The sequence below is a fragment of the Solea solea genome, chromosome 18 (assembly GCF_958295425.1).
Source record: "Solea solea chromosome 18, fSolSol10.1, whole genome shotgun sequence".
NCBI classification, from domain to species: domain Eukaryota; kingdom Metazoa; phylum Chordata; class Actinopteri; order Pleuronectiformes; family Soleidae; genus Solea; species Solea solea.
In genome coordinates, this window is record NC_081151.1 from 15,444,269 (window position 1) to 15,464,668 (window position 20,400).

Here is a 20,400-nt window from a genome sequence, read left to right on the forward strand (position 1 = left end):
AATCACAGCAGGTTTCAGGGGGAGGAAGAGGCAGAGGGGTTAGGGGGAGATGTACACCTCCTGAGAGCCAGCAGAGGATTCAGGTTCTGCGAGACCACTGTAGTGCTGAGATGCAGGCCAGACTCCAGACCTTTTGCAGAAGGATGCCCTCCTCCAGAGAGTCATGGCAAGATTCCCTGGCCTGATTTTTGATGCAATGGCCTCCGAGTTGAAAAATAAGTCAAAAGTGTCAATCAGCTCACTAATTATGGCCACGGCATAGCGGGTGGGTCCTGGAGTTAGTTCTGAGCCTGGAGGCTTGAACTGTGTCACAGTGTCACCTCTTTCCCACCATCAGAATAGTCGGTGGAGCTGGTGGGACACTATACAGCCCCCGGGAAGTACTCTTCATCGGTTGTGTCGGTGTCCGAATCCAATGTAGCACATCATGCTCCGTGGGCTCGGGTTCAATGACCATTTTTAGCGTGTGGAAGCTGTGGGGAACCCACAATTAGATGTCAAGGTGCTTTAGGGACGGTCCTTTTGATAATTTGGTGCTCTGAAAGTTTGGGAAAAAAAATTCACATGACAGGAGGGCATGGAAAAGGTGCCACTTGAAAGCGACCTGCGCTTTTACGCATTCTGTCACACTGTAAATGCAACGTGTACGTTGAAGACGTTGAAGATGTACTCACACACCCACGCAAACCTTGTGCCATTATGGCAAAAATGACGTCAATGATGGAAAACAGTCAGAGCACACATTTAAAGCCTCATGCTTCAAATGATGTGAAAAAATTAGAAGATTCATGTTTTTTAATTTATATTTTACAATGGACTAAAAAAATAATAATAATTTTAAAACACTCAAAAATACCCAACCTGGCAAATTTTTAACAAGGTGTGTTAGAGGGTTAACTTTGATATTTAGATTTATATTAAAGTTTCTCTGTCATTGTATATGTATATACTGTATATATAATATGTATATATTAGGGCAGTCAACCGATTATAGAAAAATAACTAATTAATCACACAATTTTCTGTAATTAATCTCGATTACTCGCCTTTTAATCAATAATTAATGCCTTTTCTGTGTCAAATTTGTACTTCACAGGAAAGAAACTGTGTTTAAAGAAAGCCTTAAACTATACTTCAGTCTGTGTGTATTGAATTTATATAATATGGGGTTTCACTATTTGAGTTGAATTACTGAAATAATTCACGATATTGTAATTTAATGAGATGCACCTGTATGCTTCACATTAGTCAATCACAGCATGGGTTAAATAAGGTAATCAAGGTTTTACTTTTTTCTTTCGAGTGTACGCTTTTCTGAAGTGCAGTTATGAAGTACTGACATATAATCACGTGTGAGCCCTGCTGGCTCCCTGTGCCGAAAATGTGATCAATCCATAATTAAAGGATCAATAAAATCTATGAATGCTTAAGTTATTTAGGCATTTAAACCCCTTTTCCACCAAGTGTGGTATTTTATGACTTTAGTGTTAGAAAGCCTTTGTTCAGATTTACCTCAGTGACAAATGAGGCGGAAACAGAACAGTAGCTTCAATGTCTCCACAGTCTAAAAACACTTCAGGGCAGGGAACGAGTGGTTTACAATAATGAAACATGGCAAATTAAATTCAACATTTCATGATACTATTTGACAGCTAATTGGGGACTTTGAAAATTAGAATGAGAGATTTTGTGAACATGGGCAAAATTTGGCACCATAGTCAGCCAATATCTACAGAAACAGGGGTTAGTCCCCTAAGGACATTCATGCTGACAAGGTTGCTATATTAGGAGATGATGCTCCAGCTGTATCACCTGTGCAATAGTGGGCAGGTGAATTCAAGAGTGGCAGGGAGAGACTTGAAGATGAACCAAGGTTCCATACGTCCTGCCACAGCCACCACCCAAGTAAACATTGATGGTGTTCACCACATGGTGACGGATGGCAGACGTTTGATTGTTAGATAGCCAGTTGCTGTAAGCATCTCACATGAAGTAGAAAATACTCTGCACAATGAACTTGGCATGTCAAAGGTTGCCACAGCTTTTGACCCCTGATCAAATGTGCACCAGGCTGGTCATGTTGCAGGAGAACTTGACACATTTTAAAGCAGATGCAGCTGGTTATTTTGAATGTGTGTTGGATCCACCACTTTGAGCCAGAGACAAAAAAGCAGTCCATACAGTGGAAATACCTGCTGCTGAGAACTTTATTGACTATCAGGATAAATGCGTCTATACCAAGTGCATCCAACAGCTGCAACACCAAAGGAAAAAGTGTGTAGATCACAGGGGAGATTATACCAAACATGAACTCATTTTAAGAGGATTAGATCCACACTACGGCATGTTCATTTTAAGATTGTTACAGTTATGTCTGCCATCCTGGAGTGATGGAGGCTCAGAGCACAGACAGCAAAGTCTTAAAGTCTGATGATTTTATGCCTGCCATGACTGACGGCTGGCCTGAGAAGTGACAGACCTTCCCGTCTATCTTTGTTATTTGATAATGATTCTCCTTTAGCAAGATGTTTATGTTCATATATGTGCACTTATTGTAAGTTGCTTTGGATAAAAGCATCTGCTAAATGACATGTAATGTAATGTAATGTGGGGAAGGTAACAACAGAGAGGCAATCGCGAAACTGGTATTATGGATGCAGATTCACTTCTGATACAGAGCTGTTGCAGATATTTTTCTTTTTAAAACAAAGATGTTGTGGTGTGGATGTTAACTGGAGACATTTTTGATCAATTTCAAAGTATACGCATTTAGAGTTTATTTTATACTAAGGTTTCATGTTTCCTCTTGTGATTTTTATGTCAAACTCAGAGTTCTAACACCAAACAATAAAGAAGGCACACTTTTAACAACTTCTCTTAATAGAAAGAAAACAAAGACATAAAGAACATTTCCCAATGTGACAAGCATTATCCAAGTCTGTGAATAAGGAATAAACTAAATCAGGAATCTGAGGATCTGAGTTTCTCAGGAGTACCAGAGTTAAAAGGCTGTCCATCTTCAGTTCTCCTCCTTGGCCATCACTCTTTCATTGGTCCTTCATACTCATAACTGGGTCCACCAGCTGGTTATGAACATGCATCAAACCTACAATAAAGAAAATCAAATACACTCCTGATCAAAATTTTAAGACCAGTTGAAAAATTGCAAGAATTTACATTGTGCACAGTTAAATCATAAGGTTCTAAGTAGTTCTTCAAAATGCAAAAAGAAGAAATGGGAGTGAGACAAAAAAAAATGTATGCAGTTTATTGCAAACAACCATTAAACTGAAAAAGGCTGTTCATCAGCTGATCAAAAGTTTAAGACCACAGCCTTTAAAAGCCTAAATCTGATGTGCCATTTTCTGTCAGGTATCCACTCATGTCACGACCTCCTGACGGCAAAGGCAAAAAAGGTTTCTCTCTTTGAACGCGCTCGGATTGTTGAGCTGCATCAGCAAGGCCTCTCACAGCGTGCCATTGCTGCTGAGGTTGGACGCAGTAAGACAGTCATCTTAAACTTCTTAAAAGATCCTGAGGGTTATGGAACAAAAAAGTCAAGAGGTAGACCCAAAAAAATTAACCGGCCCTGAGCCGGAGGATCCAAATGGCTGTCCGTCAAGACACGGGACGATCCTCGGCCCAAATTATGCTTGTCACTGGTGCCAACTGCAGTCCCATAACCATTAGACGGCATCTGCGAGAGAAGGGTTTTGAGAAAAAAAAACGTCTTCAAAGGCCTCGTCTCCTTCAACGGCACAAAATTGCCCGTTTGGAGTTTGCACGAGAGCACCAAACATGAGACATTAAAAGGTGGAAAAAAGTTTTATTCTCTGATGAGAAAAAATGGAACCTTGACGGTCCTGAAAAAATCTGTGTTTTTAGCTCTACAAGATCGTCATGTGGTCAGTTTGTGTCAGTGAGGTCAATCTGAACAACACATATGAACTTACTGATGGAGGCAGCAGTGTTTAACATAAAACTACTATTTTTCACTATGGGCTTTGGTGCAGGGTGTGAGTGGTTTACAAGGCGAGACAAACGTTCCAGTCAGAAAAGCTAATTGGAGAGCTAAAGTAGTCAACATCTTCTTCACACCTGAGCTATCACTTTGTACGACTGCTGTCAGTGCATTGCTACATTACTGGAATTGTTATTGTATCAAACACATTTCGTTTTGCATATGCAGGTACCTTTAAAGTACTTGACAGTTTTGACTCGCAGCTCCAGCGTTGCGTCCTCGTCACAGACAAAGATGGTGTGTGGGTGCTGTTGGAAGGCTGACACCGTCCACATGTGGTTGACTCCCTCCTCTATGGCTTTGTACAGAGCAAAGGCTTTGTGAGCTCCTGTGATCAGGATCATCACCTGTGCACCGGACAAAAGCAGAGGTACACTACTGAGCCACCGAGGTAGAAACATTGGGTCCCATGCAGGAAACATTCCTACAAACACATTCTTGAAGGGTTAAAATCTCAAAAATATTATTAATATTTGATATGTATATTTCAGGCTGAAGTAGCTTTAAAAGATTGACTCATTTAAAGTGGAAAAAAATATTAATATATGATATTTTTACAGCAGGTTTTGGAAGGTGGCCTTTTCTGCCATTTGGAACAAATTAGAGAGTTTTTCAAAAAATCTGATACTGAAAAAAAACAACAACAAGGCATCAAAATCAATGTTTCTGCTAATCTTTGACCCATCCCAGGGCCTAATAATACTTATTATCAAATTCTCCTTAAAATATATTTTATGGAAATAATAAATAAATCTTTTGTTTTTTTCAATAAAAAAACAGTGGAGTTGTGAAAACAAAATGGCCTTTAAAGGGTTAATATTTCAAAAAATATTATTAATATTGTATATATATATTTCAGGCTGAAGTAGCTTTAACTGATTGACTCATTTAAGGTGGAAAAACATATTAACATAATATTTTTACAGCAGTTTAAAGCAATTGTTACAGTATATGTGCTAAATGACCATGGAGTGCACTGCACAACTAGTGTATACTGCACTTACCTAAGATGCGCCTGCAGTTGGGTGCATATTGTTAAATTACTTTTTAAAGTACTTTCAGATCATTTAATGAAAATTCGCCATTTTCTATTGGTGATTAAAGCTCTGTGGCTCCTTACAGACAAAGATGTGCTTCTACAACAAAGATCATACACAATTGCACTGTTACTACTAAGCAATTAAGTTTCCTTAACTAAACACCCTCTTCTGAAGCCAAAATAGCCAATGGCAAAATCTGAACGCAGTAGCTGGTGTTTGTCCAGAGAGAGGCAGTGGGGTAAGCTGATTTTATCACAATGTTTTATTTTAATACTGTACACCAGTAAACCTGGGTCAACAAATAACATTACTAGCCACAAATAGCACATAAAGTAAAGTCTATCTTGAAAACAATCAAATTGTTACTGGAGCACAATGGAGGAATAAATTGTCAGTCAGTCTGACCTCTTTGGCATCCATGACAGTTCCAACACCCACAGTGAGAGCCATGGTGGGAACCTTGGAGAGGTCATTGTCAAAGAAACGAGCATTGGCCACAATGGTGTCCTTGGCCAGGGTCTTCACTCTGGTCCTGGAAACGAGGCTGGATCCTGGCTCATTAAATGCAATGTGACCATCGGGACCGATACCTGCACAGAAAGAGAAGTTTTACCTGACACAAAGACATGAAACACATGTTTCCACTGGCTCAACTCGACTAGAATTGACTTGCCTCGCATTGACACTGCGCGGTTAAGTTGCATTTCCACTAGCATAGTACCTGGTCCATTTTTTTAGTACCTGCTCTGGCGAGGTTCCAAGCAAGCCGAGGCGGTACTATGCATGGAGGAAGTGGGACCACAGTGGAAATGGACCGTTACTGACATCTACAGCAGTCTCTGTTTTCCTGGTGACTACAGCAGACCAAATCTACAAAACAATCATGTGACTGACCTCCTACAAACAACTGGATTCCTCCGGCCTCAGTGATCTTCTGCTCAAAGGCCTGACATTCAGCCTCTAGGTTCTCTGCATTTCCATCCAGGATGTGAGCGTTGGCTGGGTCAATGTCAATGTGCTTAAAGAAGTTGTTCCACATGTAGGAATGGTAGCTCTCTGGATGAGCACGTGGGAGACCTATAATACAATCAACAATCAAACAAACATCCAAAACCGTCATTTAAGCTAACTTAATAAAATATTATATCACAATTTGTGACAATACAATTGTTAAGGTCCTTAGGGTAATGGCTTTAGATGGTAGTAATTGCCATTTCTTTTTGGTGTTTATTAATCTGGCGGTTGACCTAATAAGCTACAGGCAGCGTTCACTTGTTGTCATATCAACTGTAAACATCCTGTGTTAACAGAAACAGGCAACGCGTATATCCGGCTATTAAATCTGACGTAACACCCTTTCAAAATATGATTTCCGGGTCCAAACACTTTGTTGAATCAAAACAGACAACAGCGGACAATTATGATCACCTTTCTCCAGTGAGACAGATATACTGTTGTTTTTTTGTTTTTTTTCAAACTCAGATCTGTTCAAACAACGGGAAACCACGGAGCCCTGGAGGTTAGGCTACTAAGTCGTACAAATGCTTTACTATCTTGCGAGTGCGAGTTACACGGCATGCACGCTTTAAAAAAATGAAAAATAAATACCATCGATGTCACCTCCAGGGCACTGGAAAGACAAATGTTTAACAAAACTGGGTCATCTATGTAGTCATGTGGATGAATGACAACAACTCCCACAATGCACTGTGCTCACTAAAGGCCCTGGTATACTTCTGAACGCATGCCACGCGCCGAAGTGCGTGTCAGATATTGCTGACCCTGGTATAATCAAGCGTCAGGGTCCTGTAGTATCTGACTTGATCTGGATGCGGGGAATACCAGAGGTCTGGGTCAAGCAGCTCATCAGCTGAAAGGTCTGTCGGGCAGGGGAGTCGGGGTCTTGGATAACCATCCTTGGCGTCTACTTCTTCTGTTGTTGAAATGTTTTTTTTTCTGCTAGGTGAGCGGGGCCGAAATTCAGTTTGTGCATGCACTGTCCACACACACCCAACATGCTCTTTGCACGTGGTGGTTCCAAAATCTTGCGCGTTAATGACACAATTCGCGCCATGTTCATGATGCGCCAAAGTATACCAGGACCTTAACACAACCATAGGCCACAGCCCTGCTTACCGAGTGTGTTCAGAGCCCTAGTTGCGTAAACGAGGAATTTGTTGGCAAATACATTAGACTTGTAAATTACTCATGTTTTTTTCTCTCAATATGGTGCTAAATTGCTTTGTTCCAGAATGCGCAGTTAAACATGCAAATGACAAGCAGTATGTCGGAGATTCAGAGTGGTGCAAACAGTGGCTGCAGGCTAAAGCTATCAGCTTTCAGAGGACACTGAAATGGAAAAGAAATAGAAAAGCTGGAAACCCATCAATAGTTGCCCTTTTTTTCCAAATCTAAATGACCATGCTTTCATTTCTCATTCTTTCTGCCTTTCTCTTTTTAATTTCACACAGTGAGGTGTTTCACAGTGCACTTCTGAAGTATCTACCCAAATGCCAGGACTTCTAATTCCAGGGATTCCCTGTCCTGAAACATGATTTAATCAAGTCAGAGAGTGTCTGCTCCACCTCCCCTACTCCTTCAGCTCCGTAATACTCTAATGGAGAAACCCTAAGGCCTAGATAATAAACCACAACCAACATGAATTTGAATTTTTAATTAAAAATAAAAGATTTATGTCAAACTTATTATAGATCATCCTGAGCAGTAATAATCTTGTTATAGACAGTATTGCTTTTCAGGAGCCGAGTATTTTTTATTCTCATTTATAAAGCTTGCATATGCATACGTCACTTTCTATGCACGGTTTGGGATTTATAAAAAAAAAAAAACTTGACGGGAAACTTGCAGTCTTTTAAGGAAACTCATGACCCATGCATACGCACATTTACGGGAGAGAGGAGAAACTGTGACTCTGATGGCAGAAGGATGAATAACCAAAAACTGTTTAAAATGACACTGTAGAACTTTCTAGCAGGCAAAGCTATTTGTCTTTCATTCTATTTATCTGTTCATTGTTGTAATTGGTATCAAAGCGCCGTTGCCTTTAAAGTGCCTTTAAGGTGCATTGTCAAAGCCATGTTTTGTTATATATTGCCTTCGCATGCGCCTGTGTAAATCAGAAGGGAGTATTGAGCTGGAAAGACCAGCCAGCAGAAATCTGGACAGACACCACTGTGTATTATTACAATGAAATTATTACTGCTTACAACAAGATTTTATTTGCATATTGCATATAAATGCTGTGATTTTTAAATACTTCGTGGAATGAGGCACATTTTCTGGAAAAATAAGTTAAACAGTAGGACAGATTACGGATCTAGGTTAGAAGATCAGAGTGATTTTTCTATAATTATGTGATATTTAAATTTCTTGAGTTTAATTTAATTCCCACATTTTAATTTTATTGTGAAGAATGATGCAACAGTCATTATAAAACGGCACTATTTTAATTACATTCATTATTATCATCATCATTATGTCAAACCAAGAAATGCAGAGGAATTGTGGAATGTTGTCAAATTATCCTGCTGGAACAGATGTGAAGCAGTTCTCAGAAACAGTACAACTCAATATTAGTTCAGTGATTCACAAGAATGGGAAATCCCAAAGAGTTTTCAGTTCATACAGTAAATATTTGAGAGAGAGTGGCTTACATACTTAATTTTCCAATCTGAAAAGGCAGTCTGACAGTGAGTTAGAGACGTGAATATATTCTAAAATCTTGTGGACTGAAGCTGAAGTAGATAAGGCTTCCCTCTGGCAGCCATGTTTTCACTGAGAATGTCCATATGAGCTCACACAGTGGTCACCAACGTGGTGCCCGCGGGCACCTGGTAGCCCGCGAGCAGCCAACGAGGTGCCCGCGGGCTCATTTCACTTCACCTCACTTGTATGTATCCATATGATCACTGAGTAAAATGTCCTTGATATTGTTTATAAAAACTGTGATAATCATTAGGAGTAAGCACTGGAATTAATGTGTATGCAATTGAATGCATAATATTTATCATTTAAATGGTAAACTGCATAAAATCTTAATATGGTAGCCCTCCATATTATTCTCTAACCTTAAGGTAGCTCTCGGTCTCAAAAAGGTTGGTGACCCCTGCTTGACGACTGTACTTTCTCTCAAACACAGCAGGGCTGCTCACAAAGTTACACAGTTCTATGCTGAGGAGTAAAAGCCTGCGACTCACCTACATACTCATCCATGTTGAAGGTTTTCACATATTTGAATGAAATGTCCCCACTTCTGTGGTATTCTATCAACTTCTGGTAACAGCCATAAGGAGTACTCCCTGAGATGGAGACAGGACATGGAGATGATACTTTTCACTTGGTGTTAAAAACAGCACTGCAGAAATTAGAGCTTCAACAATCAATCAATCAATTATTCATAAATTAATCAACAACTATTTTGATCATCAATTCATAAGTTAGCATACACCATCTCTTAAAGATTGTTATATTATGTGCAATAAGAACCTTGCTGATTTGCACATCAAACTCTTAACATTTTATATTCTTTAAGATAATACTGCAATGTTTTGTACCACCTATGTACCTGAATGTGTGTGGGGTAAAGTGAAGTTATTCAGAATCTGATTTCAGCCTGTTAAATGTGAATGTGTTCTGGTTTATTTGCTCCTGCAGTAAAAAGTAAACTAAATTTGTATTTTTTTGTTTTGGATGTCATCAGGTTTGAGAAACAATGACATTTTTCCACAATTTTCTAATTATTTATATATAACCATAAATATAATAATTAGCAAGCAGAAGTGGGAACGGAGCTCACCTGTAGGCAGCCCGAGAGTGAAGTATCTGTCAGCAGAAGGCTTGAACTGGACGATTCTGTTGCGGATGTATTTCGCTGCCCACTCACTGGCCAGATCATAGTTCTCCAGAATGACCAGCCTCATTCCAATGGCTTTCTAAACAAGTGACAACATTTTCTTATGCAACACCTTGAAAAACATGAACATCCAATCCAACTTTATTTGTAAATCACTTAAAAACAACCACAGTGTACGTGTAGTAAGTGCTATACAGAAGAATAAATGATTTGTATTTATATTGAACGCGTTTCTAGTTTTGATAACCTCTCAAAGCTGCTTTACACTAGAGTTTTGCCATTCACACAATCATAAAGCGCATCTAATGTGCAGCGCATTTTTCATACCGCCATGGAATTTCTGACAGGTTGACAGCTGCACACAGCTTGTGTTGTGCTTTCAGTAAATGCTACTATAATAAAATACTAAAATGATTCAGTTGTGTTATTACTATCCCAATGATTTGTGTTAAGCTTGAATTTTAGTCATGATTAATATCCATAGGCACACGTCATCTATATTTATTCCAGTATTACATGAAATATTTAAAAAAATAATAACAATATTAACTAGAGGCTCCATCAAAAGTAATAAATAATCACAAAACTAGGACAAAAAAATCACTAAATAATACTACTATCAGTTCTACAACTATGTTTAAAAAATAAAATACATTTTCTTGTTTACATCAGATATGGGTAAATATACCCATACTCAGCGTTCTAGCTAGCGCATGGTAGCGTATCAGCCCTTTAAGCTACGATTTGCGTCCGACACACAAAATTGAGGACCATCGCACATCGGCAGGAATACCATCGACATGCAGCCACAAAGAGAGCAGAACAAAGGCGCTTGGATGTCAGTCACTGCATAGCAACTGCAAAGCCCATGGAAACCATCCCCAGCAGCATTCCATTAGATTCCAAGAACTAATCATGATGTTAGCATACATTAACCATATCAATTTCACTGGCGTAAACAACTTTAGAAGCATGATTCGCCCCATTCTCAACTTAAATGTGACAATTGCTCCGCCGATGGTTTTTTTCTCCTTTCATTCATTAGGTGAATATTTGGCAGGTTATACTTCACCTATTCCTTTTTACTTGTTCGAATAACTTTAAATATGTCAATACAACCCATGAAATGCTCATTTGCACATGCCATAATGTGATTGCTGCTCCTACCATGTAACCTAAAACATTGTTCTGCCCTATAATAAATCAATTTATTTCAATCATGAGAGTAATATTTGACAGGTTGTACCTCACCCATTCAGTTTTATTTGTTTGAATAACTTTAAATTGCCAGTACAACCCATAAATTGCTCTTTTGGACTTGAAATAAAGTGATTGCTGCTCCAAACTTGTGATGTAAAGTTTTTATTTTCCCTCACTTGATTGGTGCTTGGTTTCTGCACTCCCTTGCCTTTACCATTACGCTAAAATAAAATCTTGGCTATAACCCTGAAGCTGTAGTATGTTTTGGCTGATTAAGGCATATATCAGCAATCAGAGGGCAGGAGAACTGTAATTCAGGACTTCGAATTTGAGGCCCTCTGACAGGTCAGAGTTGTCATTAGATCGTTTAAAAGTGGGACTCTGTGTCTGTAAAATAATTATTTTCTTTACAATATCTGTAAATATCCATCATCCTGTCCTAAACCTGTATATGCATGCTGTAAAATATGTTATAACTTAAGTAAGGATGAAAAACCTTTCCAAAAGCAATAAATCCAAGTTTGTGCAACATTTAACACTAGACAGATACTAGATACTATTGGAATACCACCTCACATGTCATGTACTTGTCAATTCTAGCATTTATTCTTGTTTTCATACCTCTTCCTTAGCCCTCTATGAAAATATTGTGACCATACTTTTCATGTATTGACTTGATAAATCAATTGATTGTGAAAAATATGTGTTCGTTACAGCCCTAGTATTCAATGTATCACTTATGTTTTCTCACACTGTATTTTCAGTTACAAAGAGTAATATTTCGTTTGACAAGAAAAAAATAATTGCATGTCTAAATAAAATAGGTTCAAATGTACCTTTTACCGCAGACTCATGATTTGTATGTACATCTGTGTGTTCACAGCACAAATACAGTGGCAATTAATGTATGCGTTTATAAAAGAGCAATGCTGCTAAACAGGCATGGCAGTGAGTAGATGCCCTAATTACTAGATGAAGATCACCTGGCACTGTACATTTAATTACACCACACTCCAACTCTTAATATAATTTATGAATTCATTGAAAATGCTTGCATAATAATAACACCTTTTTTCTACAAGTTATCCAGTCTCTCGCGTCAGCGAAGAGAGGAAACTTTGGGACTGCGCTTCAGTTTGCCAGAGTTTTCAGAGTGATGCTAATGTCGCTCACAGTTCACAGAGGCTCAGTGTGGTGAAGATACGTTAAATGTTAGCATTAGCTCCACTGACTGGACACTGAACTGACAACGAAGCTATGATTGAAGTGACGGTTAAAAGTTGTTTTACCTGTAGAAGTCTGGGAGAGAAGTCAGCTGTTGCGAACACATCCGTTTGGTCGCGGACAACTGGGTCACATGACCAACTACCAGTCGTTTACGTCAAAGTCTTCTACTTCTTTGGTTCGTTTTATGGCGAGAGCAACCAGGCGAAAGTTGCATTACCGCCACCCACTATGTTGGAGTGTGGAACAAAGGACGTACCACTCATCCAAAAAAGGAATAAATAGAAAATATAATAATAATAATAACAATGAATAAATACGAATGAATAAATAAATAACAAAAAAGGAAAAAGGCAACTAAACTCTGTTTATCAGCCCATGTGCTTTTAAGAAACGAAATAAACTTCCTACTCTCTGATCAAGATCATGCTTTGTCCCCGCTGTGTTTCCATTCTTTAGTGATTCTATTTTTGATTATTGCTTTCATTTCATTTTTGCCAAATGGGATATCAATAATGTTTGTCTGTTTGTCATTCCTTTTTGTTTTTTTGTGACAATGTTTTACTTTTCAGAAGGTTAAATTAAATATTGCAGACAAATGTATTAAGTGAGAGAAGGGACAAAATGCTTCTCATTATTACATTATTAATAATTAACTTTGCACAGAAATATGACAACTAATATACTGTATAAGTGTGTGTGTAGGTCTACATACTATAGTAGATAAAATAAAAGTTGTGGCTCAAAACTCATAATAACCTAATAAAATGAATACACTACAACTACTAAAACACCAGTATACATCATCTCACAATTTTCAAAAAACATTTACCATGGCTAGATAAAAACATGTACAGAAAAATCTGTACACACAAATCACTATTGATGAGATTATTATTATCATGAGAACAAGCATCAGCGAACATTGACAAAGTGCGTTACTTACCAAAGACTACCCACATTTTTTTATCCACAAGTCAAAATTTATAAAAACCCAACTGATATTTACGTGCTTTTATAATGAGATCCAACTATACATAAAGTCCCTAAAATTTATGAAATCAAACTATGCCAAAGTCCTCTATGCTGTGTACTTAAAAATAAATCTTTATTAAATAAGTCCAACAATACATTGAAAAAACAACGAACACAAAAAATTATTCTTATTATTGTTATTAATAATAATAACAATAATAATAATACTACTAATAATAATACTCAAGCTAACTACAAGAACCAATAAATAAATGAAGAAACCAAACTGGGAGAGAAAATTGTAATCTTCAGTCAACATTAAGTTGAATTAATCACATATTCTTATAACCAGACCAGGTGTACAACATAAAAAGCCATAACTTATGATAAGACATAAACTAGGCACCTTTCAAGGTTCTCTCACTAGATACCAAGGGGCCAGGCATCTGGACGGGATACACTATCTCAAGGCTTACTAACATCAGTATCAGACCTGGCATGCCAGGATGATGTCGGACTGTTCCGATGTCAGGCATTGTCTCAGTTCTCCTAACATCTGAGCTGTTTTCATTCAAATCTTTTAACATAACTCATCACTGACTCTAGAGGTTCCATCATTGGTCATTGAATTGATTTGAACTATAAATAGTTGATTTTGCCAGGAATAAAATCAAGTTAACTATGTAATAATAATGTTTTGTTTTTGTAGATCATTAAAGAAGCCAAATTATACATTTACATAGTTGGCAAAGTTGGCGTTAATGTGCTGACAAGTTAAAACGGATCTCTTTCAATATAAACTGGTGTGGGCACATGACCAAAACACATGTTATGACCAAAATGAGTCGTCTACATAAGCGCTGCATACTCTTTCATATCGATTGACAGATATCGCTAAGTGACAATCTGAGTTTCTTTACTTGAATTCAAAGTTACTTCTCTCGGTGCAAGTAGAGATAGTACAAAGAAGTGTTGGTAAGACTGACCATATGGTAGAGGCCAACCCTTAACCCCTTGTCTAAAGACTTTCCTTGCCATTTTACCATCAAACCCTGTTTGCAAATGTTGATTTTCAGAATCCTGCTGCCTTGCCCTCTGTCTCCATTGTATTGTGAATAAATATCATCAGAACCAGTCACAGAACTGGCCTGTTAGTTTTAGTCTTCACATTGTTTTCATTTTACATATTATACATATACACCAGGGATGGGCTACATTTTTTCTCCAGAGGGCCACATTGACAGCTGAAGCATGCAAAGGGCCACAGCTAAAAGGTTTTAATGAAATAGTTATCACTGAACCCATCATGCATATAAAGATGCATTGCATTTACATTTTAAATGTAAACATGCTGAAATGAATTGTAATATCACTGGCACTGGTATTTTAACTATTCCCATTGTTAATGGGAGAAAGCATGGTGAGGCAGCTTTCATGTGTTACGCCCCATGTTTTTGGAACAGCCTGCTGGAGAACCTGAGGGCTGCAGAGAACTCATTTGTTTTTGACATTTACCATTCTACTTTTTTCTATTTGGATTATATTGCAGTACTAGCATCTACATTTAGCTTAGTTTTTACTTGTGAACTCCAGTGTTTCCTCAGCGGGAGCCCTCTGCATTGGTTGCTGTGGCGCTGGCTCGGGGGTCTGCTCTCCTCTGGTTGTGATGGGGTCCATAGAACCACTTTGCAGTCGCAAAGTTCTCTGCCTAGGGTTAGGTTGTGCTCCCTCTCTGGTTCTTCTGTGCCCAGCCATATCCGCCATTTCAATATTACCGGTTATATACTGTATAAGCACATGTAGTATTACATACTGGAATGGGCAGAGGGGAAGGGAGTGGCCTGCAGGTTGGGAATGATTCTGCTTTTATTATTTAAAGCACTTTCATAACAAATTACATTTTCATGTGACTATTTGAAATTAAGTCTGGCTGTTTCACTTATTGCTTTCAATGTGCATAACTGAAATGTTTGGTCTGCATTTGCAGTAGACTTGTGAAAGGATTGAGATTCTGAGCACCGTCTCGTCATATGACTTTGAACCGACTCTTATTTAAAAACGCAACATTATGAGGCATTGCTTGTTTCCACATTTCTCATCTTAGCTCCAATTTGGTCAGCGCCATTGCTAATATCACAAAATCGATCTGTCATGTCAGCTGAGTAAGAGTCAACTTGAGATAACCAAGTGAGTTATACACATTCCACCCCGCAGAGATGACCTTCCCTGAATGCCTTCTAAAAGTTCTCTAGGTTATTTGGACAGTTTGATGAGTGGTCTACATGTTCTTGTCCACAAACTATAAAAAACTGCATATAACAAACAAAATACCTGCAACTTTGATGGAATAAAAACATATTTAAGTGTTTAAGTGACATCTCACTAGGTCAACATTTAGAAATCAATCGAGTTTTCAGCTTCATTGTGGTGAATATTGCCCAGGGTTCTTGGCTCCTCTACACCAAAGAAAACAGAAAAACATTTAATCTTTGGTTTGTGGACATTAAAAGGACAATCCTTTTGGGATCTTGGTAATCCTTGGTAAAGCCTGTCTTCATCACTGTGTGTAGCTACCCGGAGATTTTTTTTCTTGTGTTGTTCTGTGAGCAGGAATTATTCTGAGCTCTCCTGGCAACGACCACACCTTCAGAGCCATATCCACAGGAGACAAAACACACAAAATAAATAACTTAAGTTTAAAATTTAATCAAGTAACATACTCCATCAGGGAAGTTGTACATATAATTTTAAATACATTATAGTCAGTGTTTTTGGGGTCAGTGGGTTTGTATCTGAGGTGTGTAGGGGAACAGTCCGTAAGACATTAGTCTCTTTCTGGAAAACTTGCTCTTTGCAGAACATGAATGGTTATGGTCCCTGGTTTGACTGGAGAGAGGACACTAAAAACACCAAACTGTTAAAATATTCTTTTCACTGCTTATTCTTGTAGTTCTCCATGTTGATCAGGACCCATCCAGATGGTCCCAGGATGGCCAGGGAGAGCATGCCAAGTCCAACGATGGTCTCCTGTACACACAGAGACAGTGGGTGATTCAGTACAAGAAGTAAACCGCATGAATGCTACATTAAACAAGATTTATGCATTTAGGAAAAAAATGTGGTAGGATAGAGAGCAGGAGTTAGTTTAACTAGCATACATGAAACAATTCTTTTATCCTTATTAATCAAACCAATTACTAAATTGACAAAAAGTTATATGCGATTAATCAGTTTGAGCGTTTTTTTTACTAATTAAAACAAGCTGTCTGAGAAATGTTATGGTATCTTTACTCCACGATGAATAATTTTGGTTTATGAACATCATTCCAAGTTTTGGGAAACAACACGTTTCCACATTTCATGGAACAAACAACTAATCAAATAATCACGAAAATAATGAACAGATTAATCAATTATTATATTCAACAGACAATCACTCTAAAACCAACAGTGGCTCATCTGTCATTTTCGGTTATGTCAGATCAGTTATGTCCGCTTTCTACCAATGGAGAAGAAGGAATAGAATGGAGAACATAAATGTGTAGTCCTAAGATGCACGCTCTCCCTTTACAGCTAGCGTAATGTCTGCCCCACAACAGCGGACCATTGAGTTTTTTGGTTACCCCTTTGCCATACAACAAAAAACGGTGATATCACATACACAATAGCCTTCAGACATCATTAAAGACAATAAGTACTGTCAAAAATAACAGGCTGATAGAAGTAATTGACCCAACTCCCTGGCTGTGAACATTAGTCTCAGTTCTTTGGCTGCTATATACACAGACTGCAGAGAGAGAATTGAAGAGCAGGGAAGTGTCATATTTTGCTTCCATGTTGCATGGTTTTCACATTGTTGAAACCTATTTTGAGCTCCACAAAGACAATTTCACAGCATAAAAGGTAGTTCCAAAGCCTGGCTACATTTCACCAGTATTGACTTAACAACAGTTGTAGCCTCAAGTGCAATAAGAGTTTTGCTTGTGAAGGTGGAACTACGAGTAACCTCACCAAACACTGCGCTAATGTTCATCGCCTTCAGACCGAAACATGCAGTGTTCGAAAGCTTAGCTTGAAGTTCATCTCACTTGTCCCCTTCCACCTCAGGTATGTTAAATGAACCAATAAGAGTTCGATAAGCAGTAGAGATGCACCGGAAATTTGGCGACCAAAACATATTGGCCACATGCAAAAACTGTAGCGAGCACATGCCTGTTTATTCCCGCTTAGAGCATGTCCAATAGCAGTTTAGAACACCTATAAAATTTCTTTACACAACAATAAATCAATTTAACAATAAATTAAATTGATTGTTGATGACCCAAATCATGGGTTTGTTTTAAAATTACTTATTTATCAAAAACGTGATTACAACAGGGAAACGGGAGCATCATCAGCTATATTTATTTCTTAGGATCTTACCACCTTATTATTAACGCATTATTAACACCATCAACCCGATTTCAAGAAACAGAGCGTGCTCGTTGGTCCATTCAGTACACTGTAGAACCACTGCAGAACAAAATGGCGTTGTCAATAAAGCAAGGGTCTTGCATAGACACATCTCAGTACAAAAGCTAAGACAATTATATAATTATTACTTTTAAAACATTTGAAGACTTGTACATACATACTTTTATATTATTTTCGATTTCAGCGAATAAAACCTACTGAATGTTAAACAAAAGACCTTTAAAAGTGCTGGAGCAGCTGTTTCAGAACGATGGCTTTGGTCCTAGCATCGGAGCTAATAGGCTATCTGCAAAGTGATAATTGCCCAAAGTAAAGTTCTGAACACGGTGTCTTAAGATGACCCGCTTTGTTATCTGAAACGCGACGGCATGTAATATTTTGAGAAATTATGCGACATGAAAAGGTTCATGTTCTGAGTTTCTTACAACTGAGAGTGCGCTAAGACACAAACGGCTAACTGGGCTAGCTTGAGCTTAACGACAATAAAAGATGAAGGAAAAAAAACTGAGCGGTCAGCGAAAATATTTTCCAACAAATCTGTCGTTTTAAATTCAATCACCTCCGTTGGCTTTCACGACCAATACTCAACAGTGACTGCTGAGAAAGTATCGGCTTTGACCTCGCCAAGGACACAAAATACGTTAGCATTTGGCTTGTCGTTAGCACTTTAGCGACCACGGTAGACTTACAACAACCCCAATCTTTCCCTTGGCAGGTTTGGAGGAGATAGGTTCGGTGGCGTAATGCGCCCTCTGAATCATGGTTTGCTGGCGCAGGGCTGGAGCAGCGCGGCTGGCCAGAGTTCTCAGGAAGGCCGGCATATTTTTGTCGTGTAGAGGAGACAAGTCTTCTTGAGCAAGGAGTTTGTTATCGCGTGAGGAGGAAGTGAGGTGCGGCTTCTTCTACGTGTTCTAATGCATTTCCGGCAGACTGTACGCCAACACGCGCAATGCTGCCCTCCATCGACATGAAACAGAATTATTTTGTCTAAAACAGAAAAATTACCACCACATTTTAGGGTATACTGCAGCTTTCAGTAAGGCACTGTGAGACTGTGTGCATATACAAATGTGAGTCTGTCTGTTATTTTCTAGTATGCTTTTTAAAAAGACAAAACAAAAAAATATATACTTAATGTTTTGTAGCACTTCAAAGGAGGTTTATTGACTTTCATTGAAGCCACATTGTGGGTTCTTCCTCACAATAATTAGGTAACATTAGCTCTTCCAACAGACACTGAAACATTCTTCCAGTTTTTTCACCTAAAATATATTTCTTCTTTTAACTCTGTAACAGATTCAGGAAAGACAAGTCCTATCTACCAAAAGTGTGGGGCACAAAACTGAACACAATTTTGATGAGAGCAATGAGAAAGCACAATTCCTGGCAATAGACCTACAACTGTGTCGTCCTCACGCTGTTTTACAGCTTATGGCATGCATTTTTGCAAGAGCTTTTCTTTTTAGTGAAATTTTTGAATTTTATATCTTTTATATTGATGCATTTTGCACTTTCAGAACACCTTTGTGGCAAAAATGTATATACTGTACATAGAATATGTTTTTAGACTTTTTTTTTAATAGATCACTTAAACAACTTCAAGTTGCTCAAAACTACCAAACATTGAATAATTTCAGGAATTAAAATCCTTTGAATGCCAGTTTAATTATTTGAATTATTAATTATTTATTACAAAAAACCCACAAAAAAATTGTATTTTGCATATAATAATTAGTAGGGGGATGGGACATTGGTGGTGATTAGAGGCTTAGATAGATTAGATTTAATTGCATTAATATGTTTTATGTCGTGCTAGATACTACCTCTGGACACCTTTGTGGCCAAAATGCCTAATTGGACTATTAAAACCACTTTTTTTTTTATCTCACTGCCTTTGACAGTTTAAAACCCTGCATTTCATTTTGAAGAAAAGTAGTGATACAGTATTTGACATTTTTACTGTATTCCACCAGAGTCAACCATTTTCCCATTGTAGGCTGCTGCATTTGTGTGTGTCTGATTCATCAATGTGAATATTTATTGTGCAAACTGCAACAACTCTATCTGTTTCATATTTGTGTTCATATTTCATATATTCTATATTGTGATTACTTGTGTTCACTCCCAAAAGGATTAATACAGTCTGTCACTTTTGTGGTTGAAGTTCAAGATGACAGTTGAAAAGTGAGTTCAAGACATTGTCAAAACTCATTACTGTTTTGCTGTAGCTTTAGTGGTAACAACATCTGGTCTGGCCCATGGACATGGGAACATGTCCCAGTTCTCTCTGCTCTCACTGACCACTGTTGTACTTTATTTTGTGAGTTTTTTGTCCAAGGGCTAAAATCTGACCTTCTCTTGTGTCTCCTCTAGCAGCCATATTTGTAGTGAGATTTGGTCATATCTCAGGCTGATTCACAGCTAAAAAAAAACCTGAACTATCCCATGAAGCCACAATGTGAGACTGCAGCATTTGCCAGATGATAATCCAGAATTAGTGTTGTGCACAGTGTGTGCCCTCTGTGAAGTGAGCAAAACTAAATTTCCCTTGAGTTTTGTAATGTTGCTCACAGGCCACTGCTGAACCCATGTGC

The 20,400-nt window shown here is 38.2% G+C and overlaps 2 protein-coding genes across 3 annotated transcripts; both read right to left on the reverse strand.

The window, feature by feature from the left end:
* Nucleotides 1-2,189: 2,189 nt before the first annotated feature.
* Nucleotides 2,190-12,570, reverse strand: LOC131445335 (glucosamine-6-phosphate isomerase 2). 2 transcript variants are annotated; one of them, XM_058616344.1, is made up of 7 exons: nucleotides 12,424-12,569; nucleotides 9,878-10,013; nucleotides 9,279-9,380; nucleotides 5,956-6,138; nucleotides 5,467-5,651; nucleotides 4,194-4,368; nucleotides 2,190-3,106 (listed from the first exon to the last, which is right to left on the reverse strand). In XM_058616344.1, exons 2-7 carry the CDS (start codon nucleotides 9,999-10,001, stop codon nucleotides 3,048-3,050), a joined length of 828 nt encoding a protein of 275 aa, XP_058472327.1. In that variant the 5' UTR covers nucleotides 10,002-10,013; nucleotides 12,424-12,569; the 3' UTR covers nucleotides 2,190-3,047. The 2 variants fall into 2 exon arrangements, with proteins under 2 accessions (XP_058472327.1, XP_058472328.1); XM_058616345.1 differs by lacking the exon at nucleotides 2,190-3,106 and adding an exon at nucleotides 3,250-3,697 and having other exon boundaries at nucleotides 12,424-12,570.
* A 3,453-nt stretch (nucleotides 12,571-16,023) lies between these two features.
* On the reverse strand, nucleotides 16,024-18,701 carry LOC131445293 (cytochrome c oxidase subunit 8B, mitochondrial). Its single transcript, XM_058616260.1, has 2 exons — nucleotides 18,496-18,701; nucleotides 16,024-16,360 (listed from the first exon to the last, which is right to left on the reverse strand). The coding sequence occupies exons 1-2, from the start codon at nucleotides 18,625-18,627 to the stop codon at nucleotides 16,265-16,267; spliced, it is 228 nt and encodes a 75-aa protein (XP_058472243.1). The 5' UTR covers nucleotides 18,628-18,701; the 3' UTR covers nucleotides 16,024-16,264.
* Nucleotides 18,702-20,400: the final 1,699 nt, after the last annotated feature.